The following is a 26,400-nucleotide window of genomic DNA, read 5'->3' on the forward strand; positions in this document are numbered from 1 at the left end:
TCTGTTGTTAAGCTGGCGGAGAGCAAGGCCAGTATATCCAAACAAAGTTCTGGCCTGCTGTAAACGGAACCTGTCGGTTCAGCATAGCTTTCCTGACCCCTCCAGCGGACGGGGCCGCCCTTGGTACCAGGCACTCACCGCATGGAGCTTGCAAAAGGGAACTCTTTTCGGGGTGGGGGGTGAGGGCCTGTTTACTTTTTCCCTCCATGTTCCTCTCACTGGCTTGGACTAGTTTATACTTAATCTTTAAATGGATAAATGGTTACTTGTGCCCCCTCCTTTTTTGGAGAAGGAAGAATTCTGTCTTCATAGGAGATTATACCTTTTAGAACAAGGTGTGAGCGTATGCAATGTGTGTGTCAGGCACCAGCAATTTAAAAGGGTGTTTCTACCCAGTAGTTTTTGTCTCACCATTTTGTCTTGCAGGATTTGGGGACAAATAGTCCAGGTGATAGAAGCTCCTATATTTATTACTTAGCTTATATAACTAAAAGTGTTTCATAACTTTAAAAGGACTCCCACCCTCCCCTTTCTTCCGCATTTTATATTTGTTATTAGAAGTTTAATACACAGCATAACTTAAGAGAATAGCCGTTTGAATGTGCTTCCAGCTCTGTGGGGTGTTCCCTGTCCTCTGCTCTTATTTACAAGGCATATTATGTATGTATTGCTTTTAATTGCCCAGCTTAACCTTAAAATCGTTTCACTGTTTTGTGTTATTCTGTAATAGGTTTAATTCTTACTTCCTGTTTCACAGTTTGCTTGGCCCTGTATGAAACATTCCTGCACATTCAGATCCTTGATGTACATATATGTCTGTCTCAACACCTGTCTAAACCTTCCCCCAACTTCTGTGGGTTTCCTTTTGTTACTGACACCTCATAGGTGCTGTTGTATTTTTATCTTGGTCCTGCTGCAGGGTGTTTCCTGTCCAGCATTGGTTACATTTGTGCTCTGTTAAGAGAGGGCTCTGGGGAGCCATTGTCAAACCTCTGTATCCATCTCAGTTGATTAAAATATCCAGAGAGAATGGACACTGTCACTGAATAACTATGTCAGCCACTCCCCTGGCTGCCTTAGCCCCTCTGGATGAGAAACAGACCACAGCCCCACAGAGTAGTTACAAAGAAAAGAGGTACCGAAAGGATGCACATTTGTCTAAAGCACCAACAGGAGGGGGTTTGGAGTCAACTTTAACTGCAATCCAGGAATGTACATGGGTCAGAGATACCGTAAATGGCGGTGCGGGGCAGAGGGAGAGCAGAAGAACCAAGGGGATAAAAAAGGAGATGCAAGGCTTCTCCTTTAAGGGACCAAGAGTTTTACAAGAGCGAAAAATATTCAATTTAAAATTTAAATGAATGCACTTACTTGGAAATACCATACAGTCATAATCTGTTTGTAAGGTGACTGACATATAAAGTGCTTTTTTGTTTTAAGGTAAAAAAATAAAAATGTATTCGGGGTAGAGTTTCGGGTGTAAATGTCAGGTGCAACGTAACGTGTGTTCACTCCAAGAGTCAAGCAAATAACCTTGGCATTTAGGACACTGCCTTTTAGAACATGAAATTGTTTTTTGTTGTGTGTTCTTTTCTTTTTTTTTTTTTTAAAGGAGGACTACATTAAGGGGTCACCTATTAGCTGTGTTTTTGCTGTCTTAAACTCAGCCCTTCTGTCTATTAAAATCAAACCACTGTGTAAACATTCCAGTGTTGTTCTTGGTCTCTACAATGGCCACGGGGATCAGGTTTCACCTGCCTGCACATCTTCAAGCAATTAGAGCAATTAGCGTGAAGCCATTTCACATTCAAGGATTCAAGGTCTACGGTGACATTCAAGTCCAGGAGAAGTCTGAAAGGGAGAGAGAGGAAGCGGCCCAGAGCATGGCTACTCTTCCATGGCCCTAAGCAGACGATTTCTCTTTTAAAAATGGTAACTCTTTAATGATATTGTTATGAGGTTTTTAAAGGACAGATCAAAAGTTGTTTGTATCAAAAAACCCCAACAGTCATTTAATTATACTAATGAAGGTCTTTATACATGGCAGATTTTTTAAAAAGACTTTAATGGTCTTGAGAAATGAGGTGTTCCTGCTCCTTGTATCACCGTGGGGGTGACAGCATTCTTTGCAGAGGAAAGATGCATTTTATAATATATAAAGGAATTTGCATTGCGCTTTACATGGTAAACCTCCCAGTTTGGGGTAAAGGGAACCATTATAGCAACGTCGAATATTTAGTTGGCAGACTTTGGTGAGTAAGTATTAAAAGCAACTTTTTTTTTTAACGCTTGGAGAAGAATAGTGACAAGTTTCATATATTGAACTAATACAGTTTAAAGACAAATGACCAACTTAGCACATCAGACAGCTGTGTAAGTGTGACCGAAGGTGCCTTTTAGCAAAATCGGCTCAGAATCTGGGAGGGTTTTCGTTGTGTTTGTTTGTTTTGTTTGTTTTTCGAATGTGTAGCTTAGTTACCCAGGAATCTTGTTTGCGTGAGGCAAACCCTAAACTGATTACAGCTTTTTAAATTGGTTAGTAGATTTTTAAATCCACGTTGCGCTGTTGGGTTATTATGCAGAGATGAGGGGAGGGGCTAATTTTCAAAATCCATGGGTGCTGCAGGAAAGATCTGGCTCTGTACTCCCTGGAGGTGTCTGCAGTCAGGAGTAACCGCAGGCTAAATTATAATTTGGAATTCTGTGGTCCTTTGACCTGATGCTGCCGGTTCACATTCAGTGTTTGTTAACAAACAGCTCTAAGCACAAAATTGTTGGGAGAATTGCTTTTTCATTATACGCACTGACTTTAATTAGAATAAGCGGCTTATTTTTAAAAGAAATAATTGTGTGCCTCTAAGAAAGTTCTTGCCATAATTCCTTTATGAAATTGCATTAGTTGACTTCAAAGCGAGTAGGTGTTGAACAGTTCTCTCTCCATTGCCCTGAACACATCTATCTGTGTGACAGGAGTCCGGAGCATTCCTGTTCATTCGGTAATGAGCCATTTCTAGGTAACCGGACTGCTTAGAGTCCTCTCACCTGGGCTCCAAGCGCTAGAGCTCTCCTGTCGAGGGCTGGCTTTCCTGGCGCCCAGGCTGTGTGCCTTTTGAAACCGAGTTACAAATCAGATGCAGACGGCGCTGATGCCATGCCGCACGCTGGACACTGAGCAAGCTGAAGGTCTGTCTGTTTCCCTTGCCCCTTGGAAATGGATTGCTAGGAAGTCATTTGCAGCGTTTGTAACTAGACTGGCTGAGTTAAACAGGAACATTTGAATTGGACACTCCACCCCTTCTAAAAGTGGAGAGGCAGGCATCTAAGATCTGCAGGGCTCAGAAGGGAGGTAAGGCAGTAAACCAGATCCCACCCCCGCCCCCTCCCCCCCCCCCCCGTTTTTTTTCCTTCTAGCCTCATCCTCTGTTTCTCTGATCTGCCTTTTGAACTGTTTTTGTGGCTGATCAGTTCCACCTAATATGCCTCTTGATTTCTGCTATTGTAATACTCAGGCGACATGCTGTTCTCTTGGTTTTTATAAGCTTTAGATGCTTCTGCCTGTCATATTCTGGCGGTTTATCTTCAGCGTCTGGATTTGCTTTCAGACTTGAATGTCTATCAAGCTGCCGTTGCTTTGAATGTGAGATCAAAAGAAGATGAATTCCAGTAAAAAATTTCCTTCTATGAAGAAAAGATTGGGGCCTATGTAAACATCCCACTGACAGTTCCCAATGAGTTATTTTCACCGAGTGTTAGCACCTGGATGACAGACAGTCCAGCATTCCAGGCTCAGTAACGAATCAGTTGCTTCCATGGCAGAGGAGCATTGCCACAGCAGCAGTGCGTTTTTAGAAGGGATCCTTTTTCTTCCTCTTCCCCCTCCCCCTCGTCTTTCCCTTCTTTTTTTTTTTTTTCTTTCTTTGAATATGGCTGTTCAACTCTTCATCGTGTTTTTCAAGCTGACTTCTCTGCCTTCAGCAGTTTACTTTTCTTCACAATATCTGTCAAGTTACTCGGGTGACAGAAGACAGGACTTTGATAATTAGTTTGGGGGTTCCAGAGTGTTCACGTAGACAAACCAGGCATCTGGAGATAAACAGGTAGTTGGGCTGATTGCAGAGAAAAGGAAAAGCAGCAAAAGCAAGCTCAAGGGCATGTCCCTGGAATGCAGGCGGTGTGTTGTTTAAAAATACATGTGACAAAATCCTCTAAAGTCTGCAGAATCTGAATTTTCTTTCTTCCTTTATTCTTCCCCCCCTTTGAGGCATCCTGCCGATGTTAATGTCATCACAAAAATATCTCATGAGCAGGTTTTCCAAAACCCCGGTCGCTGTGTGTTTGTCTGGGTGAATGAGCTGTGTTTGGCTAGGGCTTGGACTAGCCAGGGCGCAATTCTGATGCTCTGTCCATGCTTGCAGACCTGGAGTGATTTAGATACAGTGTAGCCTGAATAGATTTCTTTAAGTGCTAAATGCAACTTTGAAAATTACCTGCAAGCTCCAACTGATCTTTCAACTTTGAAAGTGAAGAATTACTTGAGGAATTCTTGCGGTTTCTTTGTCATTTAGTGAGAGCCCAGGCAGCTACTGTGGAGGCAAGCGTCCCTGAGGTTGCCTACAAAGGGCAATGTTCCAGTGTGTTTTCTCCTCGAGTGTACTTCAGCCGCACAGGACTTCCTGTTTATTCAAACATCTTTTTTACCACTCGGCAACCCCCGCTTCACAGAAACAGCCAGAACCATCGACAGCAAGAAGACGGAAATCCAGAGGCAGACAGTGTGAGCTCTCTCGGTCAAACTCTTCATTTTCTCTGTAAGTGTCCAGAGGAAAAGAAAAAAAAAAAACCAAAAAACGGAACATTTTGCTGGGTGAAACTTTTAAAAGTAGGGATCCACTCCTGCACGGACATTCTCTGAAGGGCAAAATTAGATGATCCAACTTGTTTACTGTTCTTCCCCCCACCCCACCCCCACCCCCATCAAAGCCGTTTTTCTTTTTAGAGCCTTGAGAGGACCGGTTCCTTCTAACTCCTTAGTGATCCTTCTAACTCCTTAGTGATTCAGTCTTGCTTTCAAATGTGTCTTCGGGTAGTCTCAGCTAAGTCAGCAGCCGCGGGTTGTCAGGACCAGTCTAGGGGCTTGAACGGAGATTAGAACCTCACTCTGCTTATTTGTGATGGTGTCTTGTGTCGCCTTCTTTTCCTTCCTGTTATCACCAGGAGTCGGGGGTGTGGGGATGGTGCCTTGGTAATTCTGCGTCTGCCGGCTCGTCCTCGATGCATGCATCATGACCCCGTCGTCGTTTGTGCATCGGTCTTGATAATATTTGTACCAATTTCATGCCAATAAAAGTCAGACTGCTGAAACAAGCACGGTCATTATCTCATTCATATTACTATTGTTTAAACGGAGTGCACTGCGAAAAGGAAAGAGAAAGCCCGCCTCACTTTCTGAGATGGCTGTTAACTTTGATGTGGGAAGGGTCTTTTCAGAACGCTCATCGTGGATAATTGGGATGGCAGGGAGAGCCGTCGGACCGGGGCTGCTGCTTCTGTCTGTGCCCAAGAGCCATGTGGGTGCTCCTGGGTCCTTTCTCTTGAAATGACTTTTTCAAGACATGGTTTGTCATTTTTTTTAAAAGGTTCCACCTTTTCCTGTCTGATGTGGATATCCCTTGGGCTCCCCTCCTCTCTCCCCACACCCCTCCCCCAACCCTGACCCCCAACTTCGGAATAACTGGTAAGCCAGGTGCTATTTTTTTTTTTTTTTTACTATGTACTGGTCAGGGAATAGACAGGAAGTAGAAAATTAGCTCTTTTGATCTGAAGGGAATTGTTACTACTCTAAACCTTGTTTGTTAGTCCCCAGACTAAATATACTTAAATTTTAACCTCTAAGTCAGCCATCTATTAGAATAGAAAAAGAAGTAGGCTCCGCCACTGTCCCCCCACCTCTCAAAGAAGAAACATTTCAATACATAAAATAAGTAAGTGCATGTGTGTGTGTATGCGTATGGCTCTTGCTGGGCTGACTTTTTTCATGTTCAGAAGTTGTTCTACTTTGTGAGAAAAAAAAATTATGTTTGAGACTGCCTTAAGGACAATTTGTATAACAGTAGGAGTAATTGCAGGGAAAATGGAAAGAGTGACTGGAGATATTTACTCAGATGTTAGTGTAGGTGTGGGGGCCGAAAACCCAGTGTGGGAACAGTGGGCTGCTTTTCTTGGTATCACAGTCTATTTGATGACCATCAAATTTCCCAGCTCGCTGGTTTTGTTTTTTCTGGATGGCATGTTTGATTATTTATCAGAAGGGGAAGGGAGTAGCTGAAGCAAATAAACATGTGACCAAGTTCTGTTTTGTTTTCCACTCAGAAAGCCGTGCCCTTTAACAGACATACAGAAAAGAATAAATGCATTGTTTTATGATAAAAGGAAATTATATGTGTCATTTTCTTTTTTTTTTAAGGCAACCAATTTAACCCTTAAGACTCAGAAGCCTGCAGGCCTTCTGAGAGTCTGCCCAGCTGTTACTGAGAATTAATCTATTGCAGTGGATGATTTTATGGCACAGGATTTCCCAGGATTAGTTGTGCTGTAGTTTGGCTTTTCTAGATGCTTTCCTTAGTTATGCCTGCCTCAGTAGCTCTGTTTTTATGATGTGTGTGAGTGAGAGAGATAGAGTGTATTTGTGTGTGTGTGTGTGTGTGTGTGTGTGTGTTTTAAATAACGATGCCATTGGGTAAATCAGCAGTTCTTACAGTTTTGTTGAAGGCTATGTTACGACTTTCCATTGAAATGTAAACAGCTCAGCTAAAGGAAAATATGCCAGGGTTTCTGTAACCAGTGAGCAGCACCATTTTATTAGTGGCCAAGTTTTGCTTCTCTCCTAAAACGTGTCAGGCAGGTGGTATCCTTCAAAGAGTCTACTCGTAGGTTTCCAAGATACCCTCAAAACATCTTTCCATCTTTACTGTTATGACCTGCAGGGCTGTTGGCTGTCTCAGATCAAGTCCTCTAGAGACCTTGGGAAAGTCTCGAGTCTACATGAAATGTAGATTTTTTTTAAACAAGCAAACCAAAAAAAAATGTTTTTTCTTTGTTTTCATCTTCTGGCAGGGCTTGCATCAGTGCATGGTGACATTCTTTATACATCGGCATGCACTGACCTAATGTACATGCACAGACGGGCACGTTTTATGATAACTACAGCATGGTTTTGTGCAGGGGCTGCCCCCTGCATCCACACCCTGAACAAACGATGATCCTAGCATAGTGCCTGGCCCAGTCATATCAGGCCCTTATAAATCACAGCTGAAAATCTGTTTTGTTGCCTATACTGTCTTGGAATGTGAACTGGAAATATGAACACAGAGGGATTCCCTCTCCATTGACTATATAAGGGAACAATGCAGTCAATCCTCAAACACAGCGTAGCTTCCATCAGGATCGCCCTGCGTGTGTGTGCCTGGGAGGTGGCTTCGTGCTGGAGAGGACAACCATAGAAGCACCAACCTTTCCACTGCCTCTCTTCGTCACCTTGGGTGACTCTCCAAAAGGCACTTGGGTTGGATCATCATACTTTGTACTTATACACAGCCTTTTGTCTGTACAATCAAAGTGCCTGACTAATGCTAACTCATTAATACTCGGAACACCCTTGGGACATAGGTAGGCTGTGAAGATGATCCCTCTTTTGAGGTGGGAAAACGTCCTCTTGTTAAAATAGTTTATAATTTCCGGGTGTGTCTGTATTTCATGGTCAGGCAAGACCTGAAAAGGGTATGATCTAGATGCCATGAGGAACATTTTTCCTGTGACATACTCAGCCCTGACCACAGGCAGTCTCATGAGAAAGTATTTTGCCATGAAGAAACTGGACTGGAAAATAAATCTAGTGCATGGTGTTGATGGAGATGGAAGGGAGGAACTGCTGGAGAGTAATCATGCTGACTTTTAATCTCTTCAGCATCAAAGTTAGGAGTTTTTGGGGTGGGTTTTTTTTTTTGGGGTACAGCTTGGGCTAAAAATTTGATTTTTGTTTTGTTTCGCTTTAACTCAACATGATGTTGGCAATTTAACTTCCACAAAAATCAAGTTAGTTGGTTCTTTGCAAAAAAACAGACACTGCTCATTGGCTGTGCAAAGTGAGAAGTTACTCTGTGGTTGTGGGCTTGGGGGCAAAAGATTTGAAACGTTCTGTTAACCCTCAGTGTTGCTGTATGATTCTTAAAGTCTCATGTGTTTTGGGTTCTTTCCTATGGTTACTACTTACAGAATAAAAATTAGTCACATGCCATCTGCAGTTTTAAGTCTATGTTCAGACCTTCTCTGGAAGGTTTCTAGACTAGGGTGGGGGTAGAATTTAGGTTGTTTAGTTCCCAGAACTGTTTGTTTGTTGGAAGCTGAAACATAGAAATTAGGTTTGAAAAATCTCCATTCAAAATATGTTTTTAATTTGAAAAAAATGATTTTCAGAAGTGTGTGAATAATGATTCCAGTTTTGCTTCAGAAAAGTAATTTACATAAGCATGCCCCCAGATGTTGGCAGTGTGTCATGTGTAGATGAGGCTATTACAGTTGACTTTTTATTTTCTGAATTAACTTACGCAATTTTCATATCTTCTAAAAGGAGTGATCATTTTTAAGTGCTTTTCTAAAATTGAAGTCTAGTTGATTTACAGTGTTGCATTTGTTTTCAGGTGTACCTCACAGTGATTCAGTGATGTACTGAACCTCTCCATATATGTGTGTGTGTATATATATGTGTGTGTGTGTATTACATATATACATATATGTGTATGTATTCTTTCTTGGACTTCCCAGGTGGTGCAGATGGTAAAGAACCAACCTGCCAAGGCAGGAGGCATAAGAGACGTGAGTTTGATCCCTGGATCGGAAAGATTCCTTGGAGGAGGGGATGGCAACCCACTCTAGGATTCTTGCCTGGAGAATCCCGTGGACAGAGGAGCCTGGTGGGCTACAGTCCATAGAGTGGCAAAGAGTTGGACACAACTGAAGCTACTTAGCACACTTGCACATGTGCATTCTTTTTCAAATTCTTTTCTACTATAGGTTATTACAAGATATTTAATATAGTTCCCTGTGCTATACAGTAGATGCTTGTTTGTTTTCTTATATATATATAAAACTGTGTGTATGTTAATCCCAAACTCCTAATTTATCCGTCCCTCCCACTTTGCTAATCGTAAGTTTGCTTTCTATGTCTGTGAGTCTATTTCTATAAGTAAATTCATTGGTATCACTTTTTAAAATTCCACATATAAATGATGTCATATGATATTTATCTTTCTCCAACTTAAAAACTTAAGAAGCACTTATTTGACATCAGATCCTGGGCTGTGCACATTGTACATATTAATTATGATATAGGGACTGTTATTTCTTCTCATTTTAACAGTTGAAGAAACTGAGGCACAGAGAGATTGGGTAACTTGTCTAGGGTCACACAGGTTGCAAGTGGTGGAGCTGGGATTCAAATCAGGCAGAATGACTGATGCACACTTCACGACCATGTGCTGCTTCTGTAGACTCTGTTAATGTTTTATAAAGTAAACCTTTCTTTCTTTGGAAGTCTGTGCCTCTCCCAAGGTCAGTAATTCCCCCAAATTCCCAGAGAATTTCTATTTCTTCTTGCCTGGAGACTCAAGTTCCACCTTATGCTGCAGTGACCAGAAGTTCCAAAGATCATTGTTACCCTATGAGTACAAGTCTGTGAACACTATTGTCCATCTGATGAACACAGTTTTGTTTTTAACCTCCCTTTTAAGAAGATATTTCTAATTCCTTGACCAGAGTTACCAGATCTTCCAAAAGGTAACTGCAAAGTTCCTTTGAGCGTTGCTTAGATTAACTCACTGTATTCTTCTGCTAACTGCTAAGTCACTTCAGTCGTGTCCGACTCTGTGCGACCCCATAGACGGCAGCCCACCAGGCTCCCCTGTCCCTGGGATTCTCCAGGCAAGAACACTGGAGTGGGTTGCCATTTCCTTTTCCAATGCATGAAAGTGAAAAGTGAAAGTGAAGTTGCTCAGTCATGTACCACTCTTCGCGACCCCATGGACTGCAGCCTACCAGGCTCCTCCGTCCATGGGATTTTCCAGGCAAGAGTACTGGAGTAGGGTGCCATTGCCTTCTCTGACTGTATTCTTCTAGATATTTCTAAATTTTTCTGTAGTGATCTGTCCTGTCTAGCATGTGAATGCAGTTTCCATGTGAATGCAGGAATTCCAAGTCCATGGTTGTGTACATTAGTGGCCTTTTCGAGTTATGTCATTCTTGAAGTATAAAGGAAGGTATTCTAAGCTAGATTGTGTGACCTTGGGCATACTTGATAAGTTTTCTGTCTACATAAAACAATTTATGGCCAAGCCAGATACCGAGATTCCTCTGGGCTCATTAGAGGATACTCTGGTTCTCTCAGTGTCTCTCTAAGGGGGCTAGCCAGTGGATTGAGATCACTGGGGAAGAGGAATCTTTGTTTCCCACAAAATATCTTTTCTTATTTATGGGGCAGTGTACTCTAGTACTAGTTTTCATTAAATAAGTAATTATCATGTATAGGTGCTGTGCTAAGGGTTGTGTTTATCTCACATAATCTTTAAAATTTAACCTCTCTGTTCCTATGTTTCCATATATGTTAACTGGGTATAATACTGCTTCAAAGGACTGTGAAAATTAAATGAGATTGTGTACCAGTACTGTTCAGTAATTGTCAGGCAATATACACTCACAAAATGGCAACTTATATTAGTATCTTCCCTATCCCCACCAGCCAGGATCACAAGTTTTCAGGATACATTTAATTGGAAGTTCAGATCAAAGCCACGGTAAGATGTCACTTCACACCTGTTAGAATGACTCTTATCAAGAAGACAAGAAATAACAAAGAGTTGGTGAGGATATGAAGAATGGTGAGCTCTTCTGCACTGGTAGGGGGAATGTAAAGTGGTGCAACCACTATGGAAAACAGTATGGAAGTTCCTCAAAAAATTAAAAATAGGGCTGTCGTACAATCCAGCAATTCCATTTCTGGGTATGTACCCAAAGGAAATGAAATCATTATCTGGAAAAACTATCTACAGCCCCATGTTCATTGCAGCATTATGTACAGTAGCCAAGATATGGAAAAAGAAAACCTAAATGTCCTTCAATAGATGAATGAATAAAGAAAATGTGATATACATACATACACACAGGGAATAATATTCACCCATAAAATGGAAATCCTGTCATTTTTAGCAACATGGGTGGGTGTTTGGAACATCCTGCTAAGTAAAATAAGTCAAAGAAAGACAAATACCTGTAATGTTACTTGTATGTGGGATTTAACATGATAAAACTCATAAAAACAAAGAGCAGGTGGGTGATTGCCAGAATTTGAGGATTAGGGAAATGGGTGGTTTGTCACAAGCTGTAAAGATAAGTTTTGAGGATGTCACATACAGCGTGGTGACTGAAGTTAATGATACTGTCTTGTGTATTTAGAAGTTACTAACAGAGTAGATCCTCAAAGCTCTCATCCCAAGAAAAAGATTGAAATTATGTACAGTGATGGATGTTGGCTAAGCTTGTTGTGGGAATTGTTTACATATAAATATGTGTATATGTATATAAAATCATCATGTACATTTAGAACTATTAGAGGGTTTTATATTAATACATCTCAATAAGTGAGGGGGGAATACAATCACTTAACACCCACCACCACTTAGACAAGTAACAAGGAGCTGTAGTAGAATGTGAGAATCTATAGTGGATTGTAAGTACCAGGGCCAAAAATCTGCTGGACTCGCCCTGCCTGGAAGGTGGAGAAAGGTGGGTCGAACTTAAACAAAGAGGGAGCAGAGACACGGGTGTTGGACTGCGTAAACTGCGGCTGGACTGCAGTTAAACTGTGGAAAGAAATCTATCCTCTCTCAGCTCAGTGTCCCCTTTGTTTGCTGGACGAAAAGCTTTTTCTGCGAAAGTCTGACCTTGGCTCAGTTGAACCATGGAGCAGGTGACATGTCCCTACTGGGGCTTGAAGAAAGGATCAAAGAGGATGATGGTGACAGCATCGGTGTCCTCAGAGATGGTGGAACCTGGGTCGATGATTGTGAGGGGGATTCGGAGATCTTCCTGTCTGCCTGCTTGAGGATAGCCATCCTACCAGCAGAGACCCAGGATGCTGGCGGCACTCACAGGCAGCGCTGCTCTCTGGGGTCCCAAGGGGAGGATTCCACGACCTGAAGGAGTTGGATGAGATTTTAGGAAAAGGTAGAATGCATTATTTTTTTTAAGATTTATTTTACTTTTCAAACAACTTTATTGAGATAACTTTGACATAAAGAAATGGTATGTGTATTAAAGTGTACAACTTGTTTTCATATAGCTGTACATTGCGAAAAGGTCACCACAAATTAAATACCTTGTCCATTACCTCTATATAATTACCCTTTTGTGTATATAGTGAGAGGATTTAAGATGTATCCTCTTGGAAAACTCCACGCACGTAGTACAGTATTACTGAGCATAGTCATGGTGCTGTAGGTTACATTCGCAGAGCTTATTCATCTCACACGGCTGAACCTTCGTGGCCTTTGACGAGTACCTTGCCGTCTCCCCTCCTTCCAGCCCCTGGCAACTACCATCCTACTCTGCTTCTTTGAATTCAGCTTTTTACAATTCTATTTATAGATCAAATCTTGCAGTATTTGTCTGGGAAGGGTGGAGCTTAAATGGAGAAGATACTTGGAGGCCAGGTAAATGTGGGCAGAGAACACAAGAGAATTACGGATGTGATTGTGACTCCAAGAGTCCTGGGAACAGGAAGATCTGGTTGGGAAAAAAAAAGCAAGTCTATAGTGGGGAAAAGAGGCAAATGAGTTGGGATGTGTGATGCTGTGGACGGCTTTTTCTTTCATCCCTGAGGCAGTGGGGTGCACATTCATTCGTGCCTTTTTGGCTCCAGAGGACTGCGTGTCCATGTGGCAGGATTACCCTTGGCCATATTTGGTCTAATCATTGACCTTGGTAGAATGTGAGTATCAAGTTCTCAGAAGACAATGTTTGTTTGTTTTTGTATTTCTCTCCTAACCACTCACTAGACTTGTGACCTTGGGCAAGTCACCAAACCTCACCATCTTAGCTTTTCCACTTTAAGTCGATAATTACAAACGTTTCCCTTGCTTGCCTTAGAAATGCTTGGGAACAACAAAAAAAAATTTTTTTTTAAGTGTAAAGCAACTAACTGGCATGGTGCCTGGCACATAGTAAGCAGTTCAGTACATCATTTTTATTTTAGTATTTTAAATGTGGGGAGTTATTAGTCTCCATTTGCCCCCCCTATTTCTAGATGTTCCTCATTTCTTTAAGTTCTTATACAGGTGTGATCTTTGCTGTTTGAAATGACTGCTTTGAGAAGTGTAAATTGTTAGAAAATACTTGGATTTTTCTATCTAGGCTAACTTTGGCCGAGAGTGAGTAGTTCCAAACTTTTTTTTCCTAAGTATTCTTTTGGCTGCACCAGGTCTTAGTTGTGACACGTGGGGTCTTTCAGTTGCAGCCCGTGGGATCTAGTTCTTCCACCAGGGATCAAACTCAGGCCCTTGCACTTGCAGCACAGCATCTTAGCCACTGGCCCACCAGGCAAATCCCAATTAGTTCCAAATTTTAGATTATTCGTCCTATTTTGGTCTTTCCCCTCTTCCCATTTCTATTTCTTTCTTTTGTCTTTTATCTCAACTGAACTTGGTTCCCCCTCTTGTTTCTTTGACCAAAATTCAATTAAGGAAAGAAAGGTAATTAGTGAAGGTGAAGCATTCTAAGGGTTTAATTTCCTCTTAGGGCATCAGCGGCACGTGTGGTTTACGTCACAAGAAGAAAAAGAGATAGAGCATCATTTGCTTAGGCCGAAAATAAGTCCAGTGTTACTAGTAAAATCATAGAAGATTCTCCTTTATTTGAGCATGATTCCAGCCTGATTTTTGTGCAGCTTTCAAAATTAGCAAGTCTCACTCCAAGGTATGAAAAGATAAGAATCTGGATTATTCATAATGAGAGTCACCGGGCTGCACCCTCATAAAAAGCAATTGCAGAAAACAGCAGGTTATTACGGTGAGTTCATAGATCCCTTTGATTCACTTATTCTTGTGTTTTTGACCCCCACCCCACCCCGTTTTCTACTTTGGAACCATGGAAAAGGACCGGGCCAGTGTATTTACTCATTTTTGGATACAGTCTGGTCCTTCCTTAACAAGGGGAAATGGATTTCATGCAGCATCCAGCTTAACATTTTAGACATTCTCTAATAAACTTGACTTCTGTTTTACTTCATTGCAATGCTCATGTTGCCTCCAGTCACAGCACCCCAGGCTGTGGTCTTGTCAACTCTCATAAGCTAGACAGGCTCAGGCTTGGGCAGTGCTTGAATGGAATCCTTCCAAACACAACTCAGGTGCCGGAGACTTGGTGGTGGTGATTCAGCGTCTGGCACTGACTCCAGCCAGGAGCAGCCAACCGGGGCCTCAGCAAGGTGGTTATAGGGCCCTGTGTTAATAGGTGTATGGAGTAAGAGTATGATGGTGGGGCTTTTTCTCCCCTCTTATATAAGACTTCAAACAGACTCTCTGACTGTTTGTGGTCATTAAACGTATTTCAGCTGCTTTTGCAAGAGGATCATAGATGTCCTTTTTCTTTTTGTCTTATGAAAATTCCTGACTTTGACCTTCTTTGGCAGGAAGCATCTTATACGCACCTTAAAATAAAAAAGGTTATTCATAACCGCAAGTGAATATAGGGTTTGCTGACCCTTTTTCTGCTTCCTAAGTTTCCTTTGGGGTGGGGCTTATAGCAAAATGCCTCCTTCTGTCAACAGTCTTGTGGTATTCCTGCGTCTGTGTCTTGTAGAAGCTGCGTGAGATGGTGTTTGAACGCTATAGCGTGAATGCTGGTGAATCATGGCATGGTGCAAGAACACAGCTGCAGGACTCTCTTCTCCTTCCCAGCTTTTCCGAAATGTTCTTAAAAAAGAAGAAGGAAATGACATTTGTCATCTTTTCTCCAAAGAAAATACACTCTAATAGATTGCCTGCATTTCCATACAAACACAGACACACTCCCAACCTGCCGGTACTCCTGTCTTTGCATTATCTGTTAGATTTTAAAGTAAAGCAAAGGGTATATGACTATTAATGTCATAACAGTGATCGCCATCTTATGTATCCCTTACAGAATATGAAATCAGGGAATTCCCTGGTGGTCCAGTGGCTAAGACTCTGTGCTCCTGATACAGGGGAGCTGGGTTCAATCCCTGGTCAGGGAACTGGATCTCACGTGCCACAACTAAGACTCTATGCAGCCAAATGAAAAATAAATATTAAAAAAAAAGAATATAAATTCCTATCAGTAAGGATTTGGGAAAACTGGCCTTGGAAGTAGATCTGGAGGTTCAAGCTGGTGTGAGACAGTAAAGAGATTGCAGTGGTCCAGTGGTGGAGGGGACGCTGCATGGTGGCGTCATCTTTCCCCACGCCCACAGGTGGGGGCAATACTGCTCATGGCTCTGTCTTTGCAATTAGGACAGTGATGACGATAGGGAACTTTGACTTTTCCGTTTCCTGTCCCTTTTGGTCTTAACTTGAACACGTAGTTTTGGAGGGTTGTAGGAGTGGGATGGTCTCTGCTCCAGTTTTTTTTTTTTTACCATGTCTATCCAGCTGATATGTCTGTCACATCACTTGCAGAGGCTGTGGCGCATTTGGTGAAAGCCACGCCCTCTCTAAATATTCACTGCTCTAGAACACCTTCAAAGTATAGGATGCTTTATGGAGCTGTCAGAGCTCTGAGAGTGGATGATGCTACATAGAACTTTTCTCTTCTAGGTCATTGATCCAAATCCAGTACCCCAGATAATGTAAGGCATTGCTTGTTGGCCCCACCTGCTTTCAGTGGGGTGGAGCCAGGTGAATCAACTACCAGTGAACTAATGCACAGAGTCTACGGCTTTATTTGTACGTCACAGATTGAACCAAACAGTGACTGGTGAAAAGGTTCTCGGGTGATTTTTCACTGGTTGTTGTGACTTTCTGTGTATTAAAGTTCTAATAGAGTGTGCTTTTGATTGTTATTTACTTATGTCATCAGTAATATGACTTGAGAGTCTGCTGTGGAGCTATCTTTCTTTGTGTATCTAGTATTTATACAGTCATTAGAATCCGAATTTTCCTTGGACATCTAATATTTTCATACTTACAATGGCTGAATTCCCTCTGTAAGATTAGCTAACTTTTACGTTTTCTTGTGATAACCAAGTGCTCCATTTGTAAATTCTGTGCATATTGTTTTCTCGATTTTTTGTGACCCCGTGGACTGCAGCATGCCAGGCTTCCCTGTTCTTCACTATCTCCTGTAATTTGCTCAAATTCATGTCCATTGAGTCAGTGGTGCTATCTAACCATCTCATTTTCTGCCATCCTTTTCTCCTCTGCCTTCAACATCAGGGTCTTTTCCATTGTGTGAACTCTGCATCAGGTGGCCAAAGTATTGGAACTTTAACTTCAGCATCAGTCCTTCCAATGAATATTCAAGGTTGATTTCCTTTAGGATTGACTCGTTTGATCTCCTTGAAGTTCAGGGGATTCTCAAGGGTGTTCTTCAGCACCACAGTTTGAAAGCTTCTTCATGATCCAACTCTCACATCCATACATGACTATTGGAAAAACTATATCTGTGACTATTCGGACCTTTGTTGGCAAAGTGATGTCTTTGCTTTTTAATATGCTGTCTAGGTTTGTCAAAGCTTTCCTTCCAAGGAGCAAGTGTCTTAATTTTATGGCTATAGTCACCATCCACAGTGATTGGAACCCAAGAAAATAAAATCTGTCACAGCTTCCACTTTCTCCCCTTCTAATTGCCATGAAATGATGGGACTAGTTGCCATGATCTTAGTTTTCACAATGTTGAGTTTTAAGCCAGCTTTTTCACTCTCCCATTTCACCCTCATCAAGAGGCTCTTTATTTCCTCTTCACTTTCTGCCATTATAGTAGTGTCATCTTCATATATGAGGTTGTTGCTATTTCTCCTGGCAGTCTAGATTCCAACTTGTGATTCATCCAGCCTGGCATTTCACATAATGTATTCTTCATATAAGTCAAATAAACAGGTGACAATATACAGCCTTGTCATACTCCTTTCCCAATTTTGAACCAGTCAGTTGTTCCATGTAAGGTTCTAACTGTTGTTTCTTGACCATATATATATATATATTTTTTTTTTTTTTTCTTTTTTGCATTTTTGTTGGAGAACTCACTGCCTTGGAATGTTGTTGGCTCTTTGCAAATGCTTCTAGTTCTGTCAGTCACTGTCATTTCTTTTCTTAAAGTAACCCACAGACCTGCTTTTCATCATGCACTGGGTGCTTACCGTATCCAGAGCAAGGGGGTGATAGAGTTTCCCTGCATACTCATTTCTGGGTAATACTACAAAGCGATCTTCAAACTGGGTTCCATGATGAGTATTCCTGTTAGTATGGTCGTCAGTTGCTGGAGTTGAACCAAGATAGCAGATTAGGTGAAAAAGCTCTCTAGAGGACTTGATTTGTCTATAGAGGTTGAAAAATAGAGGAGAGAACATGACTTCTTTCCTACTAAACTTCCCATATGACTTTTTATTGCTGGATTTTCTTCCTACCCAATCTGCACAATGACTGTTGATTAGCCTGTGGAATTGTCTGAGAAACAGGTTTGATCTTGAGGGGTGGGGAGAATCTAGGAAAAGAAACTAGAGGAAGGGTGGCTGACTCAGAGCAGCCTTTGAAGCTGGAAATGGGACAGCTTCTCAGGCAGACAGGAAGTCACCAGCCCTTCTCCACTGGCCAATAGGGCATGTGCTGTCTTTATGCTGAGTGCTGAGAGCCTCCTACTAGAATGAGATCCATTCTGAACAGCTACAAATGACCTGTGGGAAGAAGAAACCCATGTTCAGCATTTGCAAGTAGTTTGAAACGATTTCAGATAGAGGAGCACGTGGATACATTCTGTTTTCCTGTCCCAGTTCTTCCTCAGAAAATTTTTTAAAAAATGTGTTTGAGCTTTAAGAATAGCTAATTAGTAACATCCTTGCATCTTAGCTCAATTCTAAAATTATTCTGTCCAACTGATTGAAAGCTCTGTTTATATAAAATTGTGTCCCATAGAATCTTCTGAGAATCTCAGATTACAGATAGCATCCTATGACAAGTTGGCAAACTTATCCTGTAACAGGCCAGCCAGGAAATACTGTAGGCATTAATAGCCTCTGTCACAAGTATGTAACTCTGTTTTGTGGCCTAAAAGTAGCCATAGGTAGTACAGAAGAAGATGAATGTGACTGTGTTCCAATAAAACTTTATTTGTGGATGCTGAAACTTACATTCCATGTTATTTTCACATCAAAAAATATATTTTTTTTAATTCTCCCAACTGTCTAAATAAGTAAAAACCATTCTTATCTCATGGGCTGAACAAAATCAGGGAATGGGTTGGATTTGGTCCCCAGACTAAAATTTGCTGACCCGTGACCTCAAATGCCACAGTGCCTCATATATTTTTAAGACCTCCATGTGTCAGTACTGATTTCAAGCCTCATGATCAAGTGTGTTAGATTTTTAAAAAAAAATTATGTTCTCCTTCTACTGGCTTGCTTTTATGTACATGCTCATGTTTACTCAAACCATATTTTAGGTAAACACATTGGTGTTTTGTAAAATATGGTAAACATGTTTTTGAATATTGTCTACCTTGATCAACAAGCTAAACATAGTGTACCTCATAGGATGCCTCACCCCCAAATATAAGCACCTGCTATGAACTCGAGATGTAAATAGCTCAAAAGTGGCAAACTTATGTAAAATGTAATTTGTAAATAACAGATGGCACTTATTTACTAGAAATGGGAGGCAGTGATGAGAATGAAGTCATCTGGAACCAAAAGAATGAAAAATGTATCAAAACTGTCCAGGTCCCCAGTTAGGATGAAACTCACTAGCATGCTACCAAACTCACAACCCAGCACCAGTCTCCCTGACCCTCTGTGCCCAGTGTAGGCTGTGGTCCATGGTGTGCTTACCACAAGGCGACTCCAACAGGTTGAGGCCTCGATGGCAGCCAAGAAAGAGAGGGAGGCAGTGTGTGTCTTCTGCTCCTGTTAGCTCTCAGGGCGATTGATTTTAGCTTTTGAAGAATGATAAATAGAATTGTGTGCAGCTGGGCTGTAAGTGGCTGGCTTTATCAGTTGCCTCCATGCTGACATCTTCAAACTGTATCTTTACTGTAACCCACAAGCCTGGCCATCAAGTACAGCACCACATTATCCAGGGCCAGGGAATTGTCACATCTGTTCTAAAGGAAGTGTTGACTTAACCCAGCCCAGGAAACTGCCACCAAGAGGAAGAGGTCTCCAGAGATTGTATGGGACCTTTTAAGTTACTTAAACTAACAGTAGGTCTGCAACTTGAGTCACAGTTGATCCCAGTGTTTTACAAGTTCTTATTTATTCATAGTCTCTCTTTCTCTCCCCGTCTCTCTCTCACACACACACACAGTAGCTATGTGTATCTTTATTTGGAAGCCAAAGAATCTACTTGTATCTTGAAACAATATGTCTTAAGAGACCTTTCTTCAGTCAAGATTGAGATGCTATTATAAAAATGTGAAAAATCCATCCTCATTTCTTAGCTGTGTTGGGACACACCTCTGAGGTTCAGGCAGTAGAATCTGAGATGAAAGACATGAATCTGCTTTTCATGATTTTGGTGCATGGAACAGGTAAAATTCACTATCAAGTCAGCATATGTGGGTCTCCAATGCATCCAGGTCTCTGATGCAGTTTCCAAAGGAGATTCTACCTGTAATTCCGATTTTTTTCTGACAGAGACTATGACAGTAAGCATCTTAGACTCTCTACACATGGTAGATACTGGGGACTCGTATGATAATGATGATAATGTCAAATACATAGTCTCATACACAAAGGAGTTATTTATCTTCTTTTTGGTGATTTAAAATCCAGATTACATTGATTTAAATAGCATAGGAATCAGAAAAGCAAATGCCCTTTAATGACTGATTTCATAGCACTTTATAAGTTCTAATAAATTAGGCTTTCACATTCTGGCTGAGACCTCAGCTGATTTTTTTGAAGGGTGTGGAATATTAGTGCTTTGCCCCACCTTTGTTCTCATACTGATGAGGAGGCCAGGGAATTATTATGGGATAATTCATAACAGTTCATATCAAGATAAATAATTCCTTGCACTAGCATTGTCTCTCCATCCCAATATTTGAAGTTTTTTTCCCTGTTTGTTTGCATTTTGAGGATGAAATCTGCTGTTTAGTTGCAAAGTCATGTCTGACTCTTTTGTGACCCCCATGGACTGTGGCCCACCAGTCTCCTCTGTCCATGGGATTTTACAGGCAAGAATACTGGAGTGGATTGCCATTTCCTTTTCCAGGGTATCTTCCCAATAGTGCCAGTGGTAAAGAACCCACCTGCCAGTACAGGAGACATAAGAAATGCGAGTTCATTCTGAGTTGGGAAGATCCCCTGGAGGAGGGCACAGCAACCCACTCCAGTATCGTTGCCAGAAGAATCCCATGGACAGAGGAGCCTGGTGGGCTAAAGTCCGTAGGGTCACAGAGTCAGACATGGCTGAAGTGACTTAGCATGAATGCATGCATTACACATTTTCATCATTTGTTCTCTCTTCAGTAGTTTGACTGAAATTTCCTTCATGTTCATACAAGATCCTCAGTCTTTTCTGTTCCTGTGCTTCTATCTTTAATTCTCTTCTTTGCTGGGGTTTTTGTCTGAAATGCTGTGAAAAGGCTGGCGCTCTTTACGTGACTGTGTAATTCGATATATCCCATGTTGGGTCTGAAAACTATGTTCTACACATAAATGACTTTTCCCTTCTTCCCAGCAGGAAAATTGCAAGGATTCCAGTAGCTGATTTTGAGATGTATAGAGCCAGCTCAGTAAACATTTGTTGAAAATTTAACTTTGAGTCCTATGCTTTCTTTTGTTGAAGTGCATTTATGAGAACATGCTCATATCAGAATAGTTTCTTTGTGTGTATGCACTTTTTTTAAGGACACTTAATAGTATGCCTTTTGCTTAAATGAGAAGCTTATTGTGTAGATTCTCTGAGAACTGAGTATTTGAAAATCAAATTCCAGCTCTCCAAGTATTTGATGAAACATGGTAAATTATTTTAACAAATATTTGTGGCTCTGGAGTTGCCATTACTCTGATTTTCTTGGCTTGCTCTCTTTTGATCTTAGATGGACCTTACCTTTCTCCTCTTCCCCACCACATCTTTCTCCGCACGTTCTTTTCATATTCATCTCCACACCTTCTGTCTGCCTTTCCAACTAGTAGCCAGACCCTTCTTTGCTTACCAGTCTACTACTCTGGGAACTCTGACGGTAGCAATTAAAATACATAACACTTCCCTTTCCTACATTAAAAAGCAGTAAAACCTTCATGTGAAATAACTAAGGGGACATATATAGTAGGAGGAGGGGTTCTTGCTCCTGCAGGCACCTTGCAGTGGGGACTATTTTTCTTATATGATATAAATGAAATCTTCACTCTGCCCACTTGTACACCTACGCATGTACTGAGCGTCTCCAAGGAGACAAGGAAACCCGGAGTCCAGTGATGGTGAATCCTCCTCAGAGACAGCAGGCTGGAGTCTCAGGCAACTCTCCCAGGCGTCTTGGCTTCCAGATGCCCCTCTCAGACAGCCTCTCTTCCCGAGGCTCTTGCAGGCAGTCTTTCTCGAACATGTCTCTCCCTTCCCAGACGCAGTAGCCCGTCCACTCCATCTGAAGGGCTGGTCGTGGTGAGTTCACTAGACGGAAGGCTGCTGAAGGGACAGTAAGGGTGGGTGCAATAGGGAGCTGGGACAGGAGGGGTCCATCTTTCCCAGGATCTTTTCTTTGTCAGCTGTTGATTTATCTGTGCTTCCATTTCATTGTCTCCCTCTGCACCCCTTAGACACAAAGGCATTGTACAACCTTCCGTAGCATCTTAAAAATATTTTTTATGACCACACTACAGTCATAAACTCAGTGTAGTGAGATTGTCCTTTGAGAAGAAGTACTCCTCTTGCTGATTAAACATTTTTAGTAATCTTTTCATGAGCATATTCCCCGACCACTTGCATTGCCCCTCCCCTGAGTTGACTTCATGGGAAGTCCCACACCATCTTGCGTTCCCCCACTGCACCCTGTGTCACTCTAACTTTTCTTAGAACTGTAAACACTGTTTTATTACATAAATGACATCTATTCCTCTTTGAAAAATGTACTACCATCATAAGCCCATTTTTCACACTTTCTAAGATGATAGTGTCAGATCTTTTTGATACGTGGACCACATCTGTGTGTGAATCTTCCAGGCACAAATAATTATCATGTAGAAACGATTATTGATGTAATCCCCAGTGAATCTTGTCCTGTCTCTAAACTCCAAGCACATCATTTAACAGACCTTCTCAACATCTTGTCTGTGTGCACATTCTTGGTTCTCAGCTGAATTGACTGGGATGGCCTAACTTGCCATGTGATTTTCTAGCGAAAGGTCTGCAAACTTTTGGTTTCTGTTCCCAGTCCTGCTGTCCTCTTTGGAAAGGTGGAGCTAGATGTTACTCCTAATAAATCCTTTTGTCAGTGAATGACCTCACAAAGGTTTATTGGTGACGTATTTTTCTTTTTTTATTTGAGCTTTTTTTTTTGTAATAGTACCTGTTTTTTTGTTTGTTTGTTTGTTTTAGTTTTTGGCCACACAGCATGTGGGATCTTAGTTTCTAGCGCAGGGATCTAACCCACGCCCCTTGCAGTGGAAGCATGGAGTCTTAATCACAGGACCACCAGAGAAGTCCCTTTATTTAAACTTTAGAAAAGATTGCTCAGTCATGTATTCTGCCCTTTGGAGGAATCTCCTTTTTTCCCCCTGGCATTAGCTCCAATTGCTAGCACCTCCCCAGTTTCTACCTTTAAGTAAAAACTAGCCCGTGGTATACACTCAAAAGACCCATTTGTTTTCAGCACAATTTTGTTCACAGGTCTATAAGGTACCTTTTGAGCTGACTTAGAGGTCAGACTGGCTTAAGTTTTTTTCTTACATAGTCCATCAAGGTCACTTCGTTTTGATCTTCCTTCACAAATACCTTTATCTGCAGGGTGGTCCACCACTTACTTAGCTTTTCCTTTTTATTTGGACTCAGATGAGGTGAAAGTATTTACTTTCAACTTGAGTTCCCAAGCTCCCTCAAGAAGAATTGGAGAAGGAGGAAGGTACCTTTGAAAAGAGCCCTTTAGTGTCTCTGAAATTCCTGACTTTGCCCTACTCCCTTGTGGCGTCTCTTTGCCCTCTTTCCTCCACGTCCCAAGCATTAACACTCTACATTGCATGTCAGATTTATGGTATTAATCAAATGTCTGTGCAGATGGATTGCTATGCCCAAGGAATTGTGGATGAAATTGGCAAACTCCAAGAAAATGTATCCAAATTCTGGAAAGTTTTGCAACTTAGACTGATGGGACGTTTGATTTGCTGTTTTATTTGCCCGGAAATGGAAAAGTCAAGATCTCATCCTCATGTGTCCTTCCTGGAATCCTTTTTTGTGAAGGAGACCCTGAACCTGTGTAGTAACATGAATGTTTTCCTTTTATTTTTCCTTCCAGGCACTTCAAGTGGCAAGACAGCTTCTTCTCCATCAGCAACAGCAGCAGCAAGTTAGTGGGTTAAAGTCTCCCAAGAGGAATGACAAGCAGCCAGCCCTTCAGGTAAGTAACAAGTCTTATTTTTTTTTTAAGTTGATGTTATACACTTTGGGATAGCTGATAAACCATTCAGAAGTGTATTGTGTTGAGAATTTCAAATCATGTAAGGAAATCTTCTGCAAAGGAAAAGTGTGTTTTTTTGTGTGTTTGTTAAACAGTAGAGCATAACACTTTGGAAAGAAAAATGTCTGTTCGACCAACAGTTTTGTTGTTGGGAGTAAAAAATCTAATGAGACAATTTAATCGATGGCTGAGTAGTTGTTGGCATGGGTGGCTTGTTAGGCTGTGTGGCTTACCAATGGGGAAAAGTTCCTAGTACTCACATATGTCACTCATTCTCTCGTGATCTATCTAGAACTGGGACACACACACATGTTGCTTCAGTGCAGTGGTTTTCAACTGGAGTGCTTTTACCCCTCAAAGGACGGTGGGCAGCGTCTAGAGACATTTTCGGTTGTCACATCTTAGGGGGAGTGGGTGCTGCTGGCATCCCAGGAGGGAGAGGCTGAGAGTACTGCTAACCCTCCTGCAGTGTAGAGGACAGCCTCCCATAAGAGAAAGCTGGTCAGTAGTTAATATTGTCAAGAACTTATTTGGCTTGAGGAAGATAGAGTATTTTCAATACACCTGGTAATGAGTGTAATACATCCTCTGTTCTTCTGTGGATGTTTCTCAGACATTTCTAAATTATTAGTAAAAATCAGCAAGCAGTCTGTATGTAAAGACTAGCAGCTTCTCATTTCAGAAGCTTTAAGGACAGGAGTTAGCAGAGTGGAAGGAGTGAGTTCACAAATATCTTCTTTCAATCTTTGACTTGAAGCAGAAAATGGTCATAGACAGTAGAGAAACTTACCTCGGAGTATCTGTGCTCACATGCAAGACAGGGAAGACACTTGCAAATACCAGGCAGCTCAACACTACTTTCAGAGTTAAGAGTGGGCAGCCCCCAAAATGGGAAGCAATATTGAGTTTCCCACACTGAACATTCTGGAAAAGAATTTACAAGTGGGAGCTGGTGGGTATAACTTGATTCTGATTAAGATGACCACAAGGTCAACCCAGAATCTAGCTTGGGTTGACTTTTTTCAGATCAGAGAGAACCAGTGTACCAGTCCCTAAATTATCCTGCAAAGATCAAACTTGACCTTGTACCACATGTTCTAGTTCTTCTACATCTGCCTGTCAATTTTCACTGTCACATGTCACATTCAGCATGATGTAGAGGCACTTTCTTGGCACAGTTGAATTACAGTGTGCATTGATTCCTAACACTTCTAAAAGCAGTGGTTTGGAGAGCCACCGCCAACCCATATGCCTTTTCGCGAGTATGAATGCCGGGGACATTTTTAATGAGGTCCAGTGCCACTGAGGCCCCATGTCAGGTGCTATAAGCAGTGCTTTGTTGTGCCGATGTCTTAAGAACAGCTCTGGAGGATGAAATATGACTGTGTTGACCTTTCAGCTGTGAGCTTATTTGTCAGGATTCAAATAAGTTGAAAGGATCAAACTGAACAGTTTCCGTAGTCAGACTGGGAATTGTGTTTCAGAGGTCAGCAGTGGAGGCCACATTGCAGATTCCAGAACATAGCCAATTGTTGGTACATATTAAAGTACTGGGGCATCTCCTGCAGACAGAGACACAATTAAAATTCTAATTTATTAATGTATACAGGGAGCTCGCCCAGCCTGTCACTCAGTGATTCAAATGACTGTCCATTCTTTCTGCCTCCCCCTCAGAGCTCTCACAGCCTTAAAAATACTATGACTCCTCTTGAATTTATCAGACCTTGAATGCATTGGGAAAATAACAATATATTATTGTGGGGGGGGGGGCACAAAATTTTACATATAGTAGTGTTTTGGTTGGAGATCATTTTAAAAAGGACGCACAAAAATGGTCTGATGAACTGCTCTTCAGTGTTGAGTTGTATTTTTTTAGACCAGGCTTATTTTCTATTTACTTTTTTTTTTTTATTACATAAGGCCTTTCTAGATGAGCAAAGGGCAAGGTGAATGAAGTTCCTTTAGGGCTAAATATATGAAGTCAAGTTTTAGGGGATTTCCTTTGGAGGACATTTTCCCCTTCTTGCCTGTTGCAAGGTTTTTAGCCACCAGGAGAGTGTGACACAGAGAGCTTTGTTTTTCTTGGCAAAGGACGGTATCAAAACCAGCCTAACACATTCTGCTGAGCGCTCCAGTCTGTAGGAAAAGCGCGGGACAAGGGGGCCATGTTGGGTGCTGAATTAGCTAAAGACAAGGTTTTGAGTCCTTTCCTGCCCCTTCAGTGGAAGAATTGACAAGCAAAGAATTTAGACCAATTTTAAGAGTTGATTCAGCGGGGAGGGGTTGACCTGTGTGTGTGTATGTGTGTACACACCTGTGCATAATAGTCTGTGTCTCCTCAGCTGCCTGGTAGGATCATGCAGATTCACGTAGTTTTATTCGATTGCCTGGCCTTCCACAAAACAGGAAAAATTTTTACTAACCAAGGCCACATGGCATGTTACCTTGCTGTAAAAATACATATGTAGACTTGGTGATTCATGGAAGAAATAACCTTCATATTCAAATATGTCT

The 26,400-nt window shown here is 41.6% G+C and overlaps 1 protein-coding gene across 15 annotated transcripts in view; it reads left to right on the top strand.

Annotated features, from left to right (window-relative positions):
• The window catches only part of FOXP1 (forkhead box P1), a 611,298-nt gene that overhangs the window by 435,757 nt on the left and 149,141 nt on the right, over nucleotides 1-26,400 (top strand). For 7 of the 15 annotated variants that reach the window (XM_061128081.1, XM_061128082.1, XM_061128083.1 and 4 more), the window contains one exon: nucleotides 23,725-23,826. In XM_061128081.1, the coding sequence (XP_060984064.1) occupies nucleotides 23,725-23,826 (102 nt within the window). Of the gene's footprint in view, nucleotides 1-1,913; nucleotides 1,933-4,187; nucleotides 4,809-14,901; nucleotides 15,127-23,724; nucleotides 23,827-26,400 lie in introns of those variants that run through there. The other 8 variants (XR_009690333.1, XM_061128075.1, XM_061128078.1 and 5 more) reach the window with 3 other exon arrangements.

Source organism: Dama dama, chromosome 24, assembly GCF_033118175.1.
Source record: "Dama dama isolate Ldn47 chromosome 24, ASM3311817v1, whole genome shotgun sequence".
NCBI lineage: Eukaryota > Metazoa > Chordata > Mammalia > Artiodactyla > Cervidae > Dama > Dama dama.